This window comes from Trachypithecus francoisi, unplaced genomic scaffold (genome assembly GCF_009764315.1).
Source record: "Trachypithecus francoisi isolate TF-2019V2 unplaced genomic scaffold, Tfra_2.0 Lachesis_group8, whole genome shotgun sequence".
NCBI classification, from domain to species: Eukaryota; Metazoa; Chordata; class Mammalia; order Primates; family Cercopithecidae; genus Trachypithecus; species Trachypithecus francoisi.
Window position 1 is genome coordinate 11,113,823 of NW_022681473.1, and position 18,562 is coordinate 11,132,384.

Here is an 18,562-nt window from a genome sequence, read left to right on the forward strand (position 1 = left end):
TTGACTCAGCAACTCAGGGCGGGGTGGGGGAAATTCATAGAATAGAAATTCATTTATTTCACAAATACATGTTGAATTTTTACTATGTGCCAGCCATAATACCTGCCGAGTCAAGCCCTCGAGGAAAAAAAAGCCAATAGTCAACGTTCGAGCTCACATTCTAATTCTCAACTTCGTGATTTGTTAATCCATCTTATAGGCGAAGAAAGCGAGGCACAGACAAGGAGCCGAGCTGAAACACTGGCTAGATGCCGGTAGGGGTCTGAGCCATCACTCCCACCTGGAGGCGCGGTCTCCATTCCTCGGAAGCCCTTGGTACGGCCCCGTTCCCCGCTGAGTTCTGGGCTGCAGCGGCAGCACTGTGCTCTAGCACTAACTCTGAAGCTGCCAGAGCAGCGTCAGCGGACAGAGGAAAAGATGCGGGGACCTGCTAGCTACCAGCACGGGTTCCGCAAGCTCAGGCCTTGGGCGGGGCGCGGAGGGTCAGGTCCCGCCCCTCGCACGACGGCCTTAAGTTTGCGCACGCGCAGGGGGTCACGCTTTCTCCGGGCGGCGGCACCGCCCCCAGCCTGGGACGTCAGCTCCGCGCGACGTGCTTTGCTATATAAATGCGGTGGCGCCCGGCGTAGGGACGCTTCGGTCCTGAGCGCTTTGGCGTTCGGTCGTTTGCCGGCGTAGCGGCCAGCGCTTGAGCCCGCCCTTGCTCTTCGCTGTGGCATGGCGGACGAGGGGAAGTCGTACAGCGGTCAGTGCTGGTCCTCGGGTCGGGAACCGGCTATCTGGGGCGCGGGTGGGCGGTGCCGGCCTAGGCCTCAGCCCCCGGGGCGTGAGGCCGCCAGGGGCCCGGCGTCCGCGGGGAGCGGCGCGCGGGGGGTCGGGGGTACTCGAGGTGGATTACCGAGTTGTTGACTCCTGGATTCCTCCTGGAATCCTGGTGTTGGGGGACCTGCGGCTCGGAGCGGGTGGCTTGGGGGTAGGGAGACGGGATTCCTTTGAACTTTGTGGGTGGTTGATGCCTGTCAGTTCGGTTTGGCGGCCTGACTCTTCCTTTAATGTGAGTTAGTGCCCTACTCGTGGGCTGCCCTGGTGCCCTATTTTTTACTGCGTCCAGTCTGTCTTGAACCCTCGGGCCTGGGCTTTGGCTTAATATTCGAGACTTACACATCAACTGGATATTCCAGTCTGAACACTACACTGGGTGTTAGTTCTTTGTAGTAGTTAGGAGTGCATGGTGGAGGTTGAAACCGTGAATTTAAAACTCTCCTCTTCCACCCCTTTAAAGTGGAATACAACAGTGTTTCTTAAAGAGGGGGGCGTAGGGGGGATGAGATCATTCCTATCAAGTGCCTGAAGCATAGTGGCCGGTACTGGAGAACAGTTCTCAGTGAATGTTAGCTGCGCCTTCCGTGTTCTTTTTTCCTAGGGTCATTTGTTGAGATTCATTGTTTACACAGTGCTCGGTATTAGGCAGATCTCTTTTGGGAGTTAGGGACCCTTTTTAAGACGCTAGTCCTACACAGCATGAATCAGATCATATTCCTGGATTCCAGGGTCCCTGGTTAAGCACCCTAGCCTGGCACTACCACTAGAGCCTGAGTCTAGAAATTGTCTCCCGAGTTAAAGGGCATTTCTGGCCAAGGAATCGAAGAGCTCTTCAGAAAACTTTAAAGTGGCAATTTGAGAACAAGGAGAATTTTTAGAGGATCCTTAAACTGATCATATTTGTAACTGGCATCTGGACTGTATAGACAAAGTACTGAGTGGCAGATTTCAGGTGGCTTTCAGGGGTCTGATTTGTGTTCACTTACACTTTTGGGTCTCACATTTATACATTCTGCTTCTAATTCCAGTTTCTACTTCATTTTTCAAAAGTCCTACACAGATTTCCAATAACTTTTCCTTGATGCTGACCTCCCACAGAGAGGGTTCTTTCCTGTGGACAGGCAGCGGAGTTTGCATGGAGATGGCCTGTGTAGTTAGTGTGTATCTCTTCCAATAGTTCAGAGTAGAAACTATGATTGCCACACCAAGCCGGACCAGTTACTTCTAATTTGTGTTCCTGTTTCTAACTCCAGAACATGATGATGAACGCGTTAATTTCCCTCAAAGAAAGAAAAAAGGCCGGGGTCCCTTCCGGTGGAAATATGGTGAAGGAAACCGTAGGTCTGGAAGAGGCGGTTCTGGTATTCGGTCTTCCCGCCTGGAGGAAGATGATGGAGATGTGGCAATGAGTGATGCCCAGGATGGTCCCCGAGTACGATAGTAAGTGACCAGTTGGTCTGGTTTGAATTTAGTGGCTCATGAGATTATATGGCCCTTTTACTGTCCATGTCATTTCCCTTCCTACCTGTTATAGTGAGAAATGCCAGGACTAGCTTAGTGATTGAACAATCTTAGTTTAGTCCCACCAACACAGTGCAGGAAGGTCTTTGAGAAGACTTTCCTAGCCTTTGTGGTCATTTTATTCTCTGTTTACCCACAGCAACCCCTATACCACCCGACCTAACCGTCGGGGTGATACTTGGCATGATCGAGATCGCATTCATGTTACTGTGCGGAGAGACAGAGCTCCTCCAGAGAGAGGAGGGGCTGGCACCAGCCAGGATGGGACCTCAAAGAACTGGTTCAAGATTACAGTAAGTACTTTGAGAAAGTAGATGGTACAGTAGAGATAGGAGGCCATGCTCAGAGTGGAGATGTTTAATTTTATTCCACAAAAATTATTCTTTTTTTTTTTTTTTTTTTTTTTGAGATGGAGTCTCGCTCTGTCGCCCAGGCTGGAGTGCAGTGGCTGGATCTCAGCTCACTGCAAGCTCCGCCTCCCGGTTTCACACCATTCTCCTGCCTCAGCCTCCTGAGTAGCTGGAACTATAGGCGCCCGCTACCTCGCCCGGCTAGTTTTTTGTATTTTTTAGTAGAGACGGGGTTTCACTGTGTTAGCCAGGATGGTCTCGATCTCCTGACCTCGTGATCCACCCACCTCGGCCTCCCAAAGTGCTGGGATTAGAGGCTTGAGCCACCTCACCCGGCCCCTTTTTTTTTTTTTTTTAAATGGAGTCTTGCTCTGTCACCCAGGCTGGAGTGTGGTGGCGTGATCTCGGCTCACTGCAACCTCCGCCTCCTGGGTTCAAGCGATTCTTCTGCTTCAGCCTCCCGAGTAGCTGGGACTACAGACACCCACCACCACGCCCGGCTAATTTTTATATTTTAAGTAGAGACGAGGTTTCACTGTATTGGCCAGGCTGGTCTTGAACTCCTGACCTCATGATCCGCCCGCCTTGGCCTCCCAAAGTGCTGGGATTATAGGCATGAGCCAGCACGCCCAGCCCAAAAATTATTCTTGTTAGCTGATTATGCCACAGTCAAGTATCTATCTTTTCTCCTAGGAATCAGTATCTTCCAACACCTTAGAGCAGGTTCAGAGAAGGGGTGGAAGAGAAATATGAAAACTGTGGTTGTGGAAGGAGTAATTCCTCTGGATGTCTTCATTTGGCTCAGGCTGAGTATGGGGCTTGGAGTCCCTGGAGTTCTCTGAGGGGCAGGCAAGGTGTAAATAATATCTTGGAACTTTTAGAATTAAAAAAATTGATTTTTTTTTTGGAGGGATTATAAGCATAAGTGGACTGGGTACAGTGGCGCATGCCTGTAATGCCAGCAGTTTGAGAGGCCAGGTGGAGGATCACTTGAGGCTGGGAGTTCAAGACCAGTCTGGGAAATACAGCAAGACCCCTTCTCTACAGAAAATTTTAAAATTAGCCGGGCATGGTGGTGCATGCCTGTAGTCCTGGCTACTCCAGAAGACTAAGACAGGAGGATTGCTTGAGCCCAAGAGATGAAGGCTGCAGTGAGTTATGATCGCACCACTGCACTCCAGCCTGAGTTACAGAGTGAGGCCCTGTTACTAAGAAAATATAGCAAGTGTTGGCCAGGTGTGGTGTCTCATGCCTGTAATCCCAGCACTTTGGGAGGCCGAGGCGGGTGGATCACCTGAGGTCAGAAGTTCGAGACCAGTCTGACCAACATGGTGAAACCCCATCTCTACTAAAAATACAAATAATTAGTCAGGCGTGCCTGTAATCCCAGCTACTCAGGAGGCTGAGGCAGGAGAATCGCTTGAACCTGGGAGGCGGAGGTTGCGGTGAGCTGAGATCGTGCCATTGCACTCTAGATTGGGCAACAAGAGCGACGCTTTGTCTAAAAAAAAAAAAAAAGAATATAGCAAGTGTAAGTAGACAGAAAGGAAGTTAAAGAATCTATGTATGTCTCAAGTAGAAAAGCTGGTACTGGTCCTTTCTTTAGGTAGTCTTTTAAAGTTTGGTAGAAGGTATAAAAGGGATTGTATTGGGTCTGCTATTCAGCCATACTTATCGTTCCCTTCTTTTATTTTTCTCTCATTGCTAGATTCCTTATGGCAGAAAATATGATAAGGCATGGCTCCTGAGCATGATTCAGAGCAAGTGCAGTGTGCCCTTCACCCCTATTGAGGTAAGACAAGGCCTGAGTGGCTGGCTGGCCAGGCATCCGGGATGGTGAAGGGGCAAGCTGGACTCCCAGTGTAATGCCCCTCCCCAAGGGTCTCTGGACTCCCAGTGTAATGCTCCTGTTTCCTCTTGCAGTTTCACTATGAGAATACACGGGCCCAGTTCTTCGTTGAGGACGCCAGCACTGCCTCTGCATTGAAGGCTGTCAACTATAAGATTTTGGATCGGGAGAACCGAAGGGTGTGTTTAAAGGGCCTGGCTTGGCTGGAGGTGGAAGTTGGTGCTCAGAGCAGGGACTGGGTCTTGGTCTGGGTCTTGTGACTTAGGCTTCTCTCGAGTTTTCTGTGCCCTTTGTGTCTTCCCTCCAGATATCTATCATTATCAACTCTTCTGCTCCACCCCACACTATACTGAATGAACTGAAGCCAGAACAAGTAGAACAGCTAAAGGTGAGGCAGGCTCAAATTAGATGTTTCCAACCCAGTCTTACCACTTCTCACAACCCCACCCCACTCATACCACCCCAGTGACCACTAAACCCTTCTTTTACCTCTGTAGCTGATCATGAGCAAACGATACGATGGCTCCCAGCAAGCCCTTGACCTCAAGGGCCTCCGTTCAGACCCAGGTTGGTTGACAGCAGTAGTTCTCAGATAGGTGGTGACAAGGTGGAATCTGTCAGGGAGGGAAAGTTTGAGGATGTTTTACTGCTAATGCTGCCCTGGGCAAGCCCTTCAGCCTTCCCTTTCCTTCCCTTCTGCTTCCTGAAGATTTGGTGGCCCAAAACATTGATGTTGTCCTGAATCGCAGAAGCTGTATGGCAGCTACCCTGAGGATCATTGAAGAGAACATCCCTGAGGTAAGGCCTTTGGCCCAGTATTAGGCATGAGGAAGCAGGGTGGGTTAGATAGGTTGTGGCTGGAGGGCAGATTCGTCTGTGATCCACTTGCTGGTGGTGCTTCCCCTAAACTCTTTTCTCCTCACAGCTGTTGTCCTTGAACTTGAGCAACAACAGGCTATACAGGCTGGATGACATGTCTAGCATTGTTCAGAAGGCGCCCAACCTGAAGATCCTAAACCTTTCTGGAAATGAAGTGAGAATTGATCGCTCGGCTACATTTTTGAAGGGATGGGTAGAGGGTGTAGAGAGTTTGTCCGGTGATGGCAAGAGGCAAGAGAGAGAACTTGGGCCAGATGTGCTGGTTTGCGACTGTAATCCTAACACTTTGAGAGGCCAGGGCAGGAGGATCACTTAAGGCTAGGAGTTCACATGCCTGTCGTCCAAGCTGCTCCTGGGGGCTGAGGTGGGAGGGTTGCTGGAGCGCAGGAGTTCAAGGCTGCAGTGAGTTATGATTGCGCCGTTGCATTCTAGCCTGAGCAACCTGTTTCAAAAAAATTTTTTTAATTTAAAAAATAAATTAGTCAAGCATGATGTCATATGCCTGTAGTCCTAGATACCCAGGAGTCTGAGGTGGGAGGATCTCTTGAGTCCAGGAGTTTGAGGCTGCAGTGAACTATGATCATGCCACAGCACTGAACTTGGGTGACAGAGTGAGACCCTGTCCCCCCGCCAAAAAAGAAAATTTTAAGAGATTAAAAAAGAAGATTTCAGAGCTAAGCATAGGGACTGGGGGTATGGGGATCCAGCTGGCTGTCTTCACCAGGGTCTCCTCCCTTTTTTCCTTCTACCATTTGCAGTTGAAGTCTGAGCGGGAGTTGGACAAGATAAAGGGGCTGAAACTAGAAGAGCTCTGGCTCGATGGAAACTCCTTGTGTGACACCTTCCGAGACCAGTCCACCTACATCAGGTCAGTTGTAGCCTGTGTCTCCCCTCCTGGGGACCTTCACCCCCTGGGAGGCTGAGCTAATGCATCCTGACCAGGGCCCGTCTGCGGAGATGTGCAGCCCTGAGCTGGAACCACCTGTCCTTTGGGAGGATCACGTGCTCCCCACTTTGGTCTGTCTATGTCTTCCAGCTTTGTCCTGAGATCCTTTCTCTTCTCTTTTGACCTGACTATCTGTTTGCTGGGTCTGTGGCTTTTCTCTTTCTTCCTGAACACAACCTTTTCTAGAATCTCCCTACCCTGTTGTTCCAGGAAAGGCATCTCTCCTTTCTACTCTGACCAGAGGGTATTTTGTACATACCCTATAGATGGGGTTGCCTTATACCAAGAGCCTGATGTCTGTGGGCTGAGGAAGCCCTCCCTACCTGGGACTTCCTTACTGAGATGGGCCTTCCGTCCTTTGTATTGTGATGGTCCCTCTTGCCCTTGCGGGAAGAGGGACCCTTTTCTCAGGATCCACTTGCCCAGGGTTGTTGCCTGGGCATTCCTGCCCATGCTGAGGTTGAGGCCTCCTAGGGGCTGGTGGCATGCAATCTGTCTATCTTGCCCAGTGCTGTGAGCTGGGCTCTCCCTGAAGAATAAACCTGGGTTCCCCAAGACGTGATCAGAGCTGGGGCCCCGCCAGCAGGCGAGGGAATCCCAAGGCAGGTGCTGGGCGTGGAGGCCACGGGGGCATAGGCTACTAAGGAGACAGAGAACTGACCCCCTCGGGGGCGCTGCCTCTCCCTCACTCACACACTGCACGTCACCCTGTTTGGCCCCGGTGGATGGCTGGTTAGCCAGAGACGGGTAAGATTCCTTAGGGAAGGAACAACCTAAGACAGGCACAGTCGCAGAGGGGCCATCAGGAGATAACTTGGGGGCAACAGAGGTGGGGCATGGACCCTCACCCCCACAATCCTGCAAGGGCCTGAACCCTCACACCTTCTGAGGGAGGTCTCCTGCCCCCGTGGCTGCTCTGCTCCCCACGCCCAGTTCAGATCGGGACCCAGGTAGCTGACAGAGGCCTGGCCAACAGCAAGGGCCCACTCACCACAGCAAGGATTTGCTTCTCATTTCTACCTTGGACCGCAGGGATGGGGCAGCTGAAAGAAAGGGCTGTGTCAGTTTCTCCCTTTTTTCCCTCATTTTTCTAGATGCTTTTTTGCCTTGTAGTTCTTTTCCGTTTTTCTTTGCTTTCTCTTTCTTTTTCTTCTCTGTCTCCTATACCTCCTCGTCTCTCCCTTGCCCCTGCCCCATCTTGCCTTTTTCTCTTTTTCCTCCTTTTCCTCTCCTTTCTTACTCCTTGGCTTCTCCTCTTCCTGAGCCCCACCTGCTCATCTCCCTGCCCCAACATCCTGTGCCATCCCTGTGGTGTGTTTGGGTCTTGGCCAAGGCCAGACCTGGCAGAACTGATGGATACCTGGTGAGGCAGCGGAGCCCCTGGGCTCCCACCCCATTCCCTCCTCCCGGGGCTGCACAGGTGAGTAGGTGGAAGGTAAGGGGGGCAGGGGGGGAAAGAGGTCCTGGGCTTAAAGCCTAGGCTTGGAGTACTGCTCCTTGACACTCAGGGTCAGGCAGAGAGAAAAGAGACAGCCTTCAAGGCAGTCCATGTCTGGGTGCCCCGGGTCAGGTGGGGAGTGGGGCCATTTTTCCCTGAGCACAGGCTGGGAGGGAGTGGAGGGATGAGCAGGATGGGATGGGCTGTCCCTCGGGTTTGGTATATTTGCTCCTAGAGCAGCCCAGGAGGCACGGTGGCTCTGAAGCATCACTCACTTCTGTCCCGTTCTTGACAGCGCCATTCGCGAACGATTTCCCAAGTTATTACGCCTGGTAAGTCCATAATTTTTTCATTCTAACAAGCACAGTGTCTCCCACTCACAAGGATTCCTGGATAGTTTTCTTTTTCTTTTTCTTTTTTTATTTTTTTTATTTTTTTGAGACGGAGTCTCGCTCTGTCGCCCAAGCTGGAGTGCAGTGGCCGGATCTCAGCTCACTGCAAGCTCCGCCTCCCGGGTTCACGCCATTCTCCTGCCTCAGCCTCCCGAGTAGCTGGGACTACAGGCGCCCGCCACCTCGCCCGGCTAGTTTTTTGTACTTTTTAGTAGAGACGGGGTTTCACCGTGTTAGCCAGGATGGTCTCGATCTCCTGACCTTGTGATCCGCCCGCCTCGGCCTCCCAAAGTGCTGGGATTACAGGCTTGAGCCACCGCGCCCAGCCTATTTTTTTTTTTTGAGGCGGAGTTTCACTCTTGTCACCCAGGTTGGAGTGCAACGGCGCGATCTCAGCCCACCGCAACCTCCGCCTCCCAGGTTCAAGCGATTCTCCTGCCACAGCTTACTGAGCCTGAGTAGCTGGGATTACAGGCACGTGCTACCACGCCTGGCTAATTTTTGTATTTTTAGTAGAGACAGGGTTTTACCATGTTGGCCAGGCTGGCCTCAAACTCCTCACCTCAGGTGATCCATCCACCTTGGCCTCCCAAAGTTCTGGGATTATAGGCGTGAGCCACCTTGCCGGGCCCTTATTTTTTTTTTTTTTTTTTTTTTTTGGATGGAGTCTTGCTCTGTTATCCAGAGTGCAGTGGTGCAATCTAGACTCACTGCAACCTCCGCCTTCTGGGTTCAAGCAATTCTCCTGCCTCAGTCTCCCGAGTAGTTGGGATTACATGCATGTGCCACAACACCCGGCTAATTTCTTTGTGTATTTTTAGTAGAGACGGGGGTTTCACCATGTTGGCCAGGATGGTCTTGAACTCCTGACCTCAACTAATCCATCCACCTTGGCCTCCCAGTGTACTGGGATTACAGGCGTGAGCCACTGCGCCCAGCCTAGATTCCTGGATACTTTTCATGATGCTTTTATACGTGACTTCTGATCCTTCTCTCTCTCAGTTCTTTAGTCTACTTATGCATCCAGCCTTTTTCTCTCTGGTTTAAACTGTCAACTTTCTTTTTTGTTTTTTGAGACAGGGTCTCGCTCTGTCATCCAGGCTGGAGTGCAGTGGCACAATCGTAGTTTACTGCAACCTTCGCCTGCCAGGCTCAAGTGATCCTCCCCCTTCAGCCTCCCAAATAGCTGGGACTACAGGCACACACCACCACGCCCAGCTAATTTTTGTATTTTTTTTTTTTGTAGAGATGGGTTTTGTCATGTTGTCCAGGCTGGTCTAAAACTCCTGGGCTCAAGCCATCTGCCTGCCTCGGCCTCCCAAAGTTCTGGGATCACAGGTGTGAGCCACTGCCCAGTCTACACTGTCAACTTTTACTTCCTTTCCACAGGATGGCCATGAGCTACCCCCGCCAATTGCCTTTGATGTTGAAGCCCCCACGACGTTACCGCCCTGCAAGGTAGGAAGCATGGACTGAGTAAGAATTTATGTGTGGAGAGAATACTACTTCCATGTTCCTAATATCTTGTTTGATTTCAGGGAAGCTATTTTGGAACAGAAAACTTGAAGAGTCTGGTCCTGCACTTCCTACAACAGTAAGTATCCCAGGGCCCCCTCTCTCCACCCCGGGGTTGGCAGGGAAAGGTGGGCAGACCCAGGCACACCTCAGCCGCACTCTTGTTTTTTTTTTATTTGTTTGTTTTTTGGACAGTGTCTCACTCTGTCACCCAGGCTGGAGTGCAATGATGTGATCTTGGCTCACTGCAACCTCTGCCTCCCAGGGTTCAAGTGATTCTCCTGCCTCAGCCTCCCCAGTAGATGGGACTACAGGCGTGTGCCACCACACCTGGCTAATTTTTGTATTTTTCATAGAGACGGGGTTTCACTGTGTTGGCCAGGCTAATCTCCAACTCCTGACCTCATGATCCGCCAGCCTTATCCTCCCAAAGTGTTGGGATTAGAGGCGTGAGCCACCGCGTCTCTTTGTATTTTTAGTAGAGACAGGGTTTCACCATGTTGCCCAGGCTGGTCTTGAACTCCTGGGCAAAAGCTGTTCATCTGCCTCAGCCTCCCAAAGTGCTGGGATTACAGACATGAGCCTCCATGCCCGGCCACAACTCACTCTTGGGAGCTACTGGGTCCTTTTATGGCTCTAGACCACATAGTCCATACTTTCTCTTTTGATTTTCCCATAGGTACTATGCAATTTATGACTCTGGAGATCGGCAAGGGCTCCTGGATGCCTACCATGATGGGGCCTGCTGTTCCCTGAGCATTCCTTTCATTCCTCAGAACCCTGCCCGGTGAGTATCACATCCCAGAATCTCCCCGGGACCACTGGGTTTCCCAGCAGATACAAGGCAGCACCTGCTGGCAGCACTGCTCTGAACACCACGTCCATTCCTCTTATTCCCCCAGAAGCAGCTTGGCAGAGTATTTCAAGGATAGCAGAAATGTGAAGAAGCTTAAAGACCCTAGTAAGTGTGTGATATGAACAAAATACGATGGGAAAAGGGTATGGGAAGGAATCAGTCATAGAACTCAGGAGTGTGTGGCAGCACCACTGAGCTTTCTCCTCCACCCACAGCCTTGCGGTTCCGGCTGCTGAAGCACACGCGTCTCAACGTTGTTGCCTTCCTCAACGAGTTGCCCAAAACCCAGCATGACGTCAATTCCTTCGTCGTAGACATAAGCGCCCAGACAGTAAGCTCCTGTTGGTGCCCTGACAGAAGCCTAAAATTGGGGTGGGGGTGGCATTTAATAGACAAGGGGGGGCACTCAGGCTCTGAGAAGTGTACATTGTACCCGATGCTGCCTCTCTTTCAGAGCACACTGCTGTGTTTTTCTGTCAATGGAGTCTTCAAGGAAGGTAAGAATCTTTGGAGTCCTGAGTTTGTAGCATGGCCCCACCCCCAGCTGGAATTTTCCTCAGCACTCTTAGCTTCCCAGCTACTTTCTCTCCCGTTTTCTTTTTGAGCGCCTTCTCCCATTCTGAACCCAAGCCGTCTTGGCTTGGCCTACTTCTCCACCTGTCCTTTCTGGATATGGGAAAAGCCTGGGGATTAGGAGGACTTTGGAGTCAGGCAGTTCTTAGTTTCCATCCCCGTTTTGGTTGTGTGGGGCTGTGGACAAGTAACATTACCTCTAAGACAGATTCTTTATTTGTAAGTTGGGGTTAAGTAATAGCCATCTCATAGTGGTGCTATAGGAAGTAACTGAAGTGACTTACAAGTAATTACTTTTTTTTGAGACGGAGTCGCACTGTCACCAGGCTGGAGTGCGGTGGCGCAGTCTTGGTTCACTGCGACCTCCGCCTCCTGGGTTCAACTGGTTCTCCTGCCTCAGCCTCCCAAGTAGCTGGGACTATAGGCGCGCACCACCACGCCCAGCTAATTTTTGTATTTTTAGTACAGACGGGGTTTCGCCATGTTGGACGGGATCCACCTGCCTTGGCCTCTCAAAGTGCTGGGATTATAAGCATGAGACACCACGCCCGGCCGTAGTTATTACTATTGTCCTTTCTGACCTGACCCTTCACCCCACCTCTGCTTCCCTCATACCCTTACATACTTAATCATCCCTCTCTGACCCGCTAGGATTCTTTGTATCAAAGAAGACCATGATTCAAGAAGCCGTTTGTAAACATAAAGCACTAGTGACCCTAAGGTGTCGTTGCTGTTCTCATTGCAGTGGACGGAAAGTCCCGGGATTCTTTGCGAGCCTTCACCCGGACGTTCATTGCTGTTCCTGCTAGCAATTCAGGGTAAGTATTCTGCTTTTCACGTTGGATACCAGTCCTAATCATGGCCAACAGTGTGGTGATTGGAAGGTAGAGTCAGTCTTTGGGGTGATTTCAGAAAGGCAACAGGAAATCAGAGAAAGCTCACATAGTAGTTAAGAGCCAGTTAGTTAATAGCTTGGCTCTGGAATTGTACCATCTGGGTTTTCACCCTGGCTCCACTACTTCCAGCAAGTAGGCTGCTGCCTCATCTGAAAATTCATTTAACAATATTCACTTCCTGAGTTTGTCGTAAGGATGAATAAAAGAGCTAAGAACTGTCCACGGGTTGGGAGAACTCTAGTGTGTTTGGTAGATAATCCTTCCAAACACTGATTCCATGGGAGGGGATAAATGATAAAAGGTAACAATAGCTAAGAGTGGGAGGGGGGGAACCTTGTGGATATTGAAAGAATCAGAGAATAGGAATGATGTTGGGAGGATGACGTTATCTGTCTAGCTTTTTAAGTGCTCTTTGTCCTCAAGGCTATGTATTGTAAACGACGAGCTATTTGTGCGGAATGCCAGTTCTGAAGAGATCCAAAGAGCCTTCGCTATGCCTGCACCCACGCCTTCCTCCAGCCCAGTGCCCACCCTCTCTCCAGAGCAGCAGGAAATGTTGCAAGCATTCTCTACCCAGTCTGGCATGAACCTCGAGTGGTCCCAGAAGTGAGTACTGGGCATGTGTAGGATGGGGTGAACTGAAGTAGGGCCAGTAGTAAATAATCAGAGCTCCTGATGGTTTTTTGTGTGTGTGTTTTTGTTTTCTTTATAGAGACAAGTTCTTGCTCTGTCATCCAGGCTGGAGTGTAGTGGTGATCATAACTCACTGTAGCCTCTAACTGCTGAGCACAAGCTATCCTCCCACCTCAGCCTCCAGAGTAGCTGGGCCTATAGGCATGTGCCACCTTTTTTTTTTTTTCTTTTTGAGATGGAGTCCTGCTCTGTTCCCAGGCTGTAGTGCAGTGGCGCGATCTTGGCTCATTACAACCTCTGCCTCGCAGGCTCAAGCAATTCTCCCGCCTCGGCCTCCGAGTAGCTGGGATTACAGGCACATGCCACCATGCCTGGCTAATTTTTTGTATTTTTTTTTTTTTTTTTTGGTAGAGACGGGGTTTCACCATGTTGGCCAGGCTGATCTCGTACTCCTGACCTCGTGATCTGCCCACCGTGGCCTCCCAAAGTGCTGGGATTACAGGCATGAGGCACTGCGCCCAGCCAGATTTTTATTTGCTTGTTTGTTTTTTTTGTTTTTTTTTTTGAGACGGAGTCTCGCTCTGTCTCCCGGGCTGGAGTGCAGTGGCCGGATCTCAGCTCACTGCAAGCTCCGCCTCCCGGGTTCACGCCATTCTCCTGCCTCAGCCTCCCGAGTAGCTGGGACTACAGGCGCCCGCCACCTCACCCGGCTAGTTTTTTGTATTTTTAGTAGAGACGGGGTTTCACCGTGTTAGCCAGGATGGTCTCGATCTCCTGACCTCGTGATCCGCCCGTCTCAGCCTCCCAAAGTGCTGGGATTACAGGCTTGAGCCACCGCGCCCGGCCTTGCTTGTTTGTTTTGAGACAGGGTCTCACTCTGATACCCAGGCTGGAATACAGTGGTGTGATCACAGCTCACTACAGCCTCAACTGCTAGGGCTCAGGTCATTCTCCCACCTCAGGTACCTGAGTAACCTGAGTAGCTGGGATTACAGGCATAGGCCACAGCACCTGACTGATTTTTCTGTATTTTTTTTTTTTTTTTTTTTTTTGTTTTTTTTTTGAGACGGAGTCTTGCTCTGTCGCCCAGGCTGGAGTGCAGTGGCCGGATCTCGGCTCACTGCAAGCTCCGCCTCCCGGGTTTACGCCATTCTCCTGCCTCAGCCTCCCGAGTAGCTGGGACTACAGGCGCCCGCCATCTCGCCCGGCTAGTTTTTTGTATTTTTAGTAGAGACGGGGTTTCACCGTGTTAGCCAGGATGGTCTCGATCTCCGACCTCGTGATCCGCCCGTCTCAGCCTCCAAAGTGCTGGGATTACAGGCTTGAGCCACCGCGCCCGGCCTTGCTTGTTTGTTTTGAGACAGGGTCTCACTCTGATACCCAGGCTGGAATACAGTGGTGTGATCACAGCTCACTACAGCCTCAACTGCTAGGGCTCAGGTCATTCTCCCACCTCAGGTACCTGAGTAACCTGAGTAGCTGGGATTACAGGCATAGGCCACAGCACCTGACTGATTTTTCTGTATTTCTTTTTTTTTTTTTTTTTTTTGTTTTTTTTTTGAGACGGAGTCTTGCTCTGTCGCCCAGGCTGGAGTGCAGTGGCCGGATCTCGGCTCACTGCAAGCTCCGCCTCCCGGGTTTACGCCATTCTCCTGCCTCAGCCTCCGAGTAGCTGGGACTACAGGCGCCCGCCATCTCGCCCGGCTAGTTTTTTGTATTTTTAGTAGAGACGGGGTTTCACCGTGTAGGCCAGGATGGTCTCGATCTCCTGACCTCGTGATCCACCCGTCTCGGCCTCCCAAAGTGCTGGGATTACAGGCTTGAGCCACCGCGCTCGGCCGATTTTTCTGTATTTCTTTGTGGAGATGGGGTTTCGCCATGTTGCCCACCTAGGCCTCCCAAAGTGCTGGGGTTATAGGTGTAAGTTACCATGCCTGGGTTCCTGAAATTTCAAAAGGCAAAACTTTTGGCTGCTTAAAAAAACCTAATAGTTGGCCAGGCGAGGTGGCTCACATTTGTAATCCCAGCACTTTGGGAGGCTGAGGCATGCATATCATGAGGTCAGGCGATCAAGACCATCCTGGACAACATGGTGAAACCTTGTCTCTACTAAAAATACAAAAATTAGTGGGGCTTGGTGGTCCATGCCTGTAGTCCCAACTACTCGGGAGGCTGAGGCAGGAGAATTGCTTGAACCCGGGAGGCGGAGGTTGCAGTGAGCTGAGATCGTGCCACTGCACTGCAGCCTGGTGACAGAGCAAGACTCCGTCTCAAAAACAAAAAACCAAAAAACCCTGATAGTCTACAAAAAATTTACCTGTGCATAAATTAGCATAAAGATTTTTAAAGGTTGCCGGGCGCAGTGGCTCACGCCTGTAATCCCAGCACTTTGGGAGGCCGAGGTGGGCGGATCACGAGGTCAGGAGTTCGAGATCAGCCTGGCTAACATAGTGAAATCCGTCTCTACTAAAAATACAAAAATTAGCTGGGCATGATGGTGGCACCTGTACTCCCAGCTACTCGGGAGACTGAGGCAGGAGAATGACTTGAACCGGGGAGGCAGAGGTTGCAGTGAGCCGAGATCGCGCCATTGCACTCCAGCCTGGGCAGCAGTGAGACTGCGTCTCAAAAAAAAAAAAAATGTTAAAGGCAAATGGAAGTTCCTTTTCATATACTGTTCTGCAACTTAGTTTCTTTACTTACACCATGAACATCTTTCCCTACCACTGTAAAAACTATCTTGGGCTTCTTGACAGCTATTTAATATTCCTTATCTTTGATAAGCTATTGGTAGAATATTTGGACTTTTACTAATTTCTCATTTGTATAAATAGTGCAAGGATGTATAAGAATGTACATGTTGGCCGGGCGTGGTGGCTCAAGCCTGTAATCCTAGCACTTTGGGAGGCCGAGACGGGCGGATCACGAGGTCAGGAGATCGAGACCATCCTGACTAACACGGTGGAACCCCGTCTCTACTAAAAACTACAAAAAACTAGCCGGGCGAGGTGGCGGCGCCTGTAGTCCCAGCTACTCGGGAGGCTGAGGCAGGAGAATGGCGTGAACCCGGGAGGCGGAGCTTTGCAGTGAGCTGAGATCCGGCCACAGCACTCCAGCCTGGGTGACAGCGCGAGACTCCATCTCAAAAAAAAAAAAAAAAAAAAAAAAGAATGTACATGTTTGTTGGCAAACTTGGGTGCTTTTATGGAATGGACTTCCAACTGGCATTTAGGGGTCAGAGGTTTTTTTTTTTTTTTTTTTTTGAGACGGAGTCTTGCTCTGCCACCCAGCTGGAGTGCAGTGGCCGGATCTCAGCTCACTGCAAGCTCCGCCTCCAGGGTTTACACCATTCTCCTGCCTCAGCCTCCCGAGTAGCTGGGACTACAGGCGCCCGCCTCGTCGCCCGGCTAGTTTTTTGTATTTTTAAGTAGAGACAGGGTTTCACCATATTAGCCAGGATGGTCTCGATCTCCTGACCTCGTGATCCGCCCGTCTCGGCCTCCCAAAGTGCTGGGATTACAGGCTTGAGCCACCGCGCCCGGCCTTAGGGGTCAGAGTTCTTACAGAGCTGCCTGTTCTTCCACTCCAGGTGCCTTCAGGACAACAACTGGGACTACACCAGATCTGCCCAGGCCTTCACTCATCTCAAGGTAAGGTCTGGAAATACAGTAACAAAAAGACTAGGATCTCTGGGCCTTCCGGAGGTCAGGTTAGCTGGGGTTGCTGAGTGGGGATGGTAGACCTGCCTCTACTGACCTTCATTTTTCTCCAGGCCAAGGGCGAGATCCCAGAAGTGGCATTCATGAAGTGATTGTAGTCATGCCCCAGAAGCAGCTCCCCCTGTAAATAGTCCTTGGATATTACCGTCTGGTTGTCGTCTGTCATCTCCTCCTGTCTGGCCCTAGGCCGCCCCTTGACTGTGACCGAGGGAGGGAGGGCTGCCTGATCCCTCTCCTCGCCTGCCCTGGAAGCCTTCAGAAGATTGAGCCTCACTGATGCCCGGAAGCCAAAGCTTACTTTGTAGAACTGACACTAAACTACCCGAAGGACTTAGGTGCTTTGTGTACTTAACCCCAGGACCTCCTTACTTTTTAATATAAAGAGTGATGTTGTATTTTGTGTTCTGCGTTCTGGATTGGTTGTCTCCTCCCAGCCCTGAGCGGGAGGGCGGGCCTTCTAGCTGGGGCGCCCAGGGAGGGCGGGAGGCGGCTCCGCGACAGGAAGTCCCACCCCGGAAGTCGGCTGGCCATGGCGGTGCCTTGGAGGCGGTGGCCCACGGGGCTGCTTATTGTGCTGCGACCCCTGCCCACGCGCCGGCCCCTGCAAGGCGCGACGCTGCAACGGGATGTGTTGCTCTTTGAGCATGATCGGGGCCGCTTCTTCACCATCCTCGGGCTGTTCTGCGCGGGCCAGGGCGTCTTCTGGGCCTCCCTGGCTGTGGTAGTCGTGTCCAGGCCCCCGGTCCCGGTGAAGCCTCTGGATGCGGAGGTCCCAAACCGCGGCCCCTTCGACCTGCGCTCCGCTCTCTGGCGCTATGGTCTGGCCGTCGGCTGCGGCGCCATTGGTAAGACGTGGGCTGGCTTCCCACTATGGCAACGTGGGGTGACGGGACACGACCTTCTCTATACAGACAGGGAGAGTCGGGGGCTCCCTATACAAGAGTGATGGGCGGGCTTAAGCCTACAGAAATTCGAAACACTGGCCGGGCGTGGCGGCTCATATGCTGGGAGGCCGGAGGGGGGCGGATCACTAGGTCAGGACCTTGAGACCATCCTGGCTAACACCATGAAACCCCGTCTCTACTAAAAATACAAAAATTTAGCTGAGCGCGGTGGCATGCGCCTGTAATCCCAGCTACGCGGGAGGCTGAGGCAGGAGAATCAGCTGAACCCGGGAGGCAGAGGTTGCAGTGAGCCGAGATCAGGCCACTGCACTCCGGTCTCAGAAAAAAAAAAAGCGAAACACGTGTGTCCCTGAGCGCCGTGCCCTGTCATAATCTAGGCTGAGGTCTCCCCTTTACTCTGTGACCTTGAGCAAGGTCCTTAAAGCTCTTCGTCCTCCCATTAAATGTCTACAAAAGTTGTTGGGAGGAATAACAGGATTGGGGTGTATAAGAGCTCAGTACTGCACTCCAGCCTGAGCGACAGAGCGAAACTCAGTCTCAAGCTCAGTAAATATTACTTTCATCCCCAAGATTTCTTATTCAGAGGGCACTGGAAAAGTTGGTACTTAGATGTACAGTGAAAACCCCTCACCCCAATCTCTGCCCTTCCTGCAGGAGCCCTCATACTCGGTGCTGGTCTTCTCTTCTCTCTCCGGTCCGTGCGCTCAGTGGTGCTTCGAGCTGGAGGGCAGCAGGTGACCCTCACCACTCACGCCCCTTTTGGCTTGTGGGCCCATTTCACAGTTCCTTTGAAGCAGGTATCTTGCATGGCCCACCGGGATGAAGTCCCTGCCATGCTACCTCTGAAAGTCAAAGGCCGACGCTTCTATTTCCTCTTGGACAAAGCTGGACACTTCCCTAACACAAAACTCTTTGACAACACTGTGGGTGCCTACCGGAGCTTGTGAAGAAACGACCTCAAGTCACTCACCTCTCCAACAGGGGGATAGAAACTGAACCTTGGGGAGCCAGGTGTGTTGGTTCACACGTTGTAATCCCAGCACTTTGGGAGGGTAAGGCAGGAGGACTGCTGGAGCCCAGGAGTTTGAGACCAGCCTGGACAACATAGCGAGACCTTGTCTGTATTTACAAAAAAAAAAAAAAAAGCCAATCTTAGAATGGAGTAACCACCAGGGTCACACAAGGAGGTTAAGATTCATTAATAACAAATAAAGGAGCAGCCATCCCTAGGGCAGCTGCCTAACAGTACCTCTAAGTTTCGATCCATG

General features: G+C 51.4%; 2 protein-coding genes and 1 long non-coding RNA gene across 3 annotated transcripts; 2 read left to right on the forward strand and 1 right to left on the reverse strand.

Moving 5' to 3' along the window:
• The first annotated feature begins 582 nt into the window (after window positions 1-582).
• NXF1 (nuclear RNA export factor 1) lies at window positions 583-16,789 on the forward strand. Its single transcript, XM_033205509.1, has 21 exons — window positions 583-745; window positions 2,076-2,262; window positions 2,483-2,636; window positions 4,402-4,485; window positions 4,617-4,721; window positions 4,850-4,930; window positions 5,040-5,109; window positions 5,252-5,340; window positions 5,468-5,575; window positions 6,180-6,289; window positions 8,101-8,137; window positions 9,587-9,655; window positions 9,736-9,791; window positions 10,392-10,499; window positions 10,615-10,673; window positions 10,784-10,899; window positions 11,023-11,065; window positions 11,887-11,959; window positions 12,461-12,643; window positions 16,260-16,320; window positions 16,443-16,789. Exons 1-21 carry the CDS (start codon window positions 718-720, stop codon window positions 16,479-16,481), a joined length of 1,860 nt encoding a protein of 619 aa, XP_033061400.1. The 5' UTR covers window positions 583-717; the 3' UTR covers window positions 16,482-16,789.
• On the reverse strand, window positions 3,861-17,954 carry LOC117080442. Its single transcript, XR_004435827.1, has 3 exons — window positions 17,600-17,954; window positions 14,935-14,939; window positions 3,861-3,875 (listed from the first exon to the last, which is right to left on the reverse strand). It is a non-coding gene; the product is annotated as an uncharacterized LOC117080442 (long non-coding RNA).
• TMEM223 (transmembrane protein 223) lies at window positions 16,850-18,542 on the forward strand. The gene is made up of 2 exons (XM_033205516.1): window positions 16,850-17,234; window positions 17,949-18,542. The coding sequence occupies exons 1-2, from the start codon at window positions 16,919-16,921 to the stop codon at window positions 18,239-18,241; spliced, it is 609 nt and encodes a 202-aa protein (XP_033061407.1). The 5' UTR covers window positions 16,850-16,918; the 3' UTR covers window positions 18,242-18,542.
• Window positions 18,543-18,562: the final 20 nt, after the last annotated feature.

Excerpts from the sequence above, each read along its gene's own strand:
- NXF1 (XM_033205509.1), top strand. The coding sequence starts at position 718 with ATGGCGGACGAGGGGAAGTCGTACAGCG. Across the intron at positions 2,637-4,401 it reads AGAACTGGTTCAAGATTACA|ATTCCTTATGGCAGAAAATA; the intron begins GTAAGTACTTTG and ends TCTCATTGCTAG. Across the intron at positions 10,500-10,614 it reads ATTCCTCAGAACCCTGCCCG|AAGCAGCTTGGCAGAGTATT; the intron begins GTGAGTATCACA and ends TTATTCCCCCAG.
- TMEM223 (XM_033205516.1), top strand. The coding sequence starts at position 16,919 with ATGGCGGTGCCTTGGAGGCGGTGGCCCACGGGGCTGCTTATTGTGCTG. Across the intron at positions 17,235-17,948 it reads CGTCGGCTGCGGCGCCATTG|GAGCCCTCATACTCGGTGCT; the intron begins GTAAGACGTGGG and ends CCCTTCCTGCAG.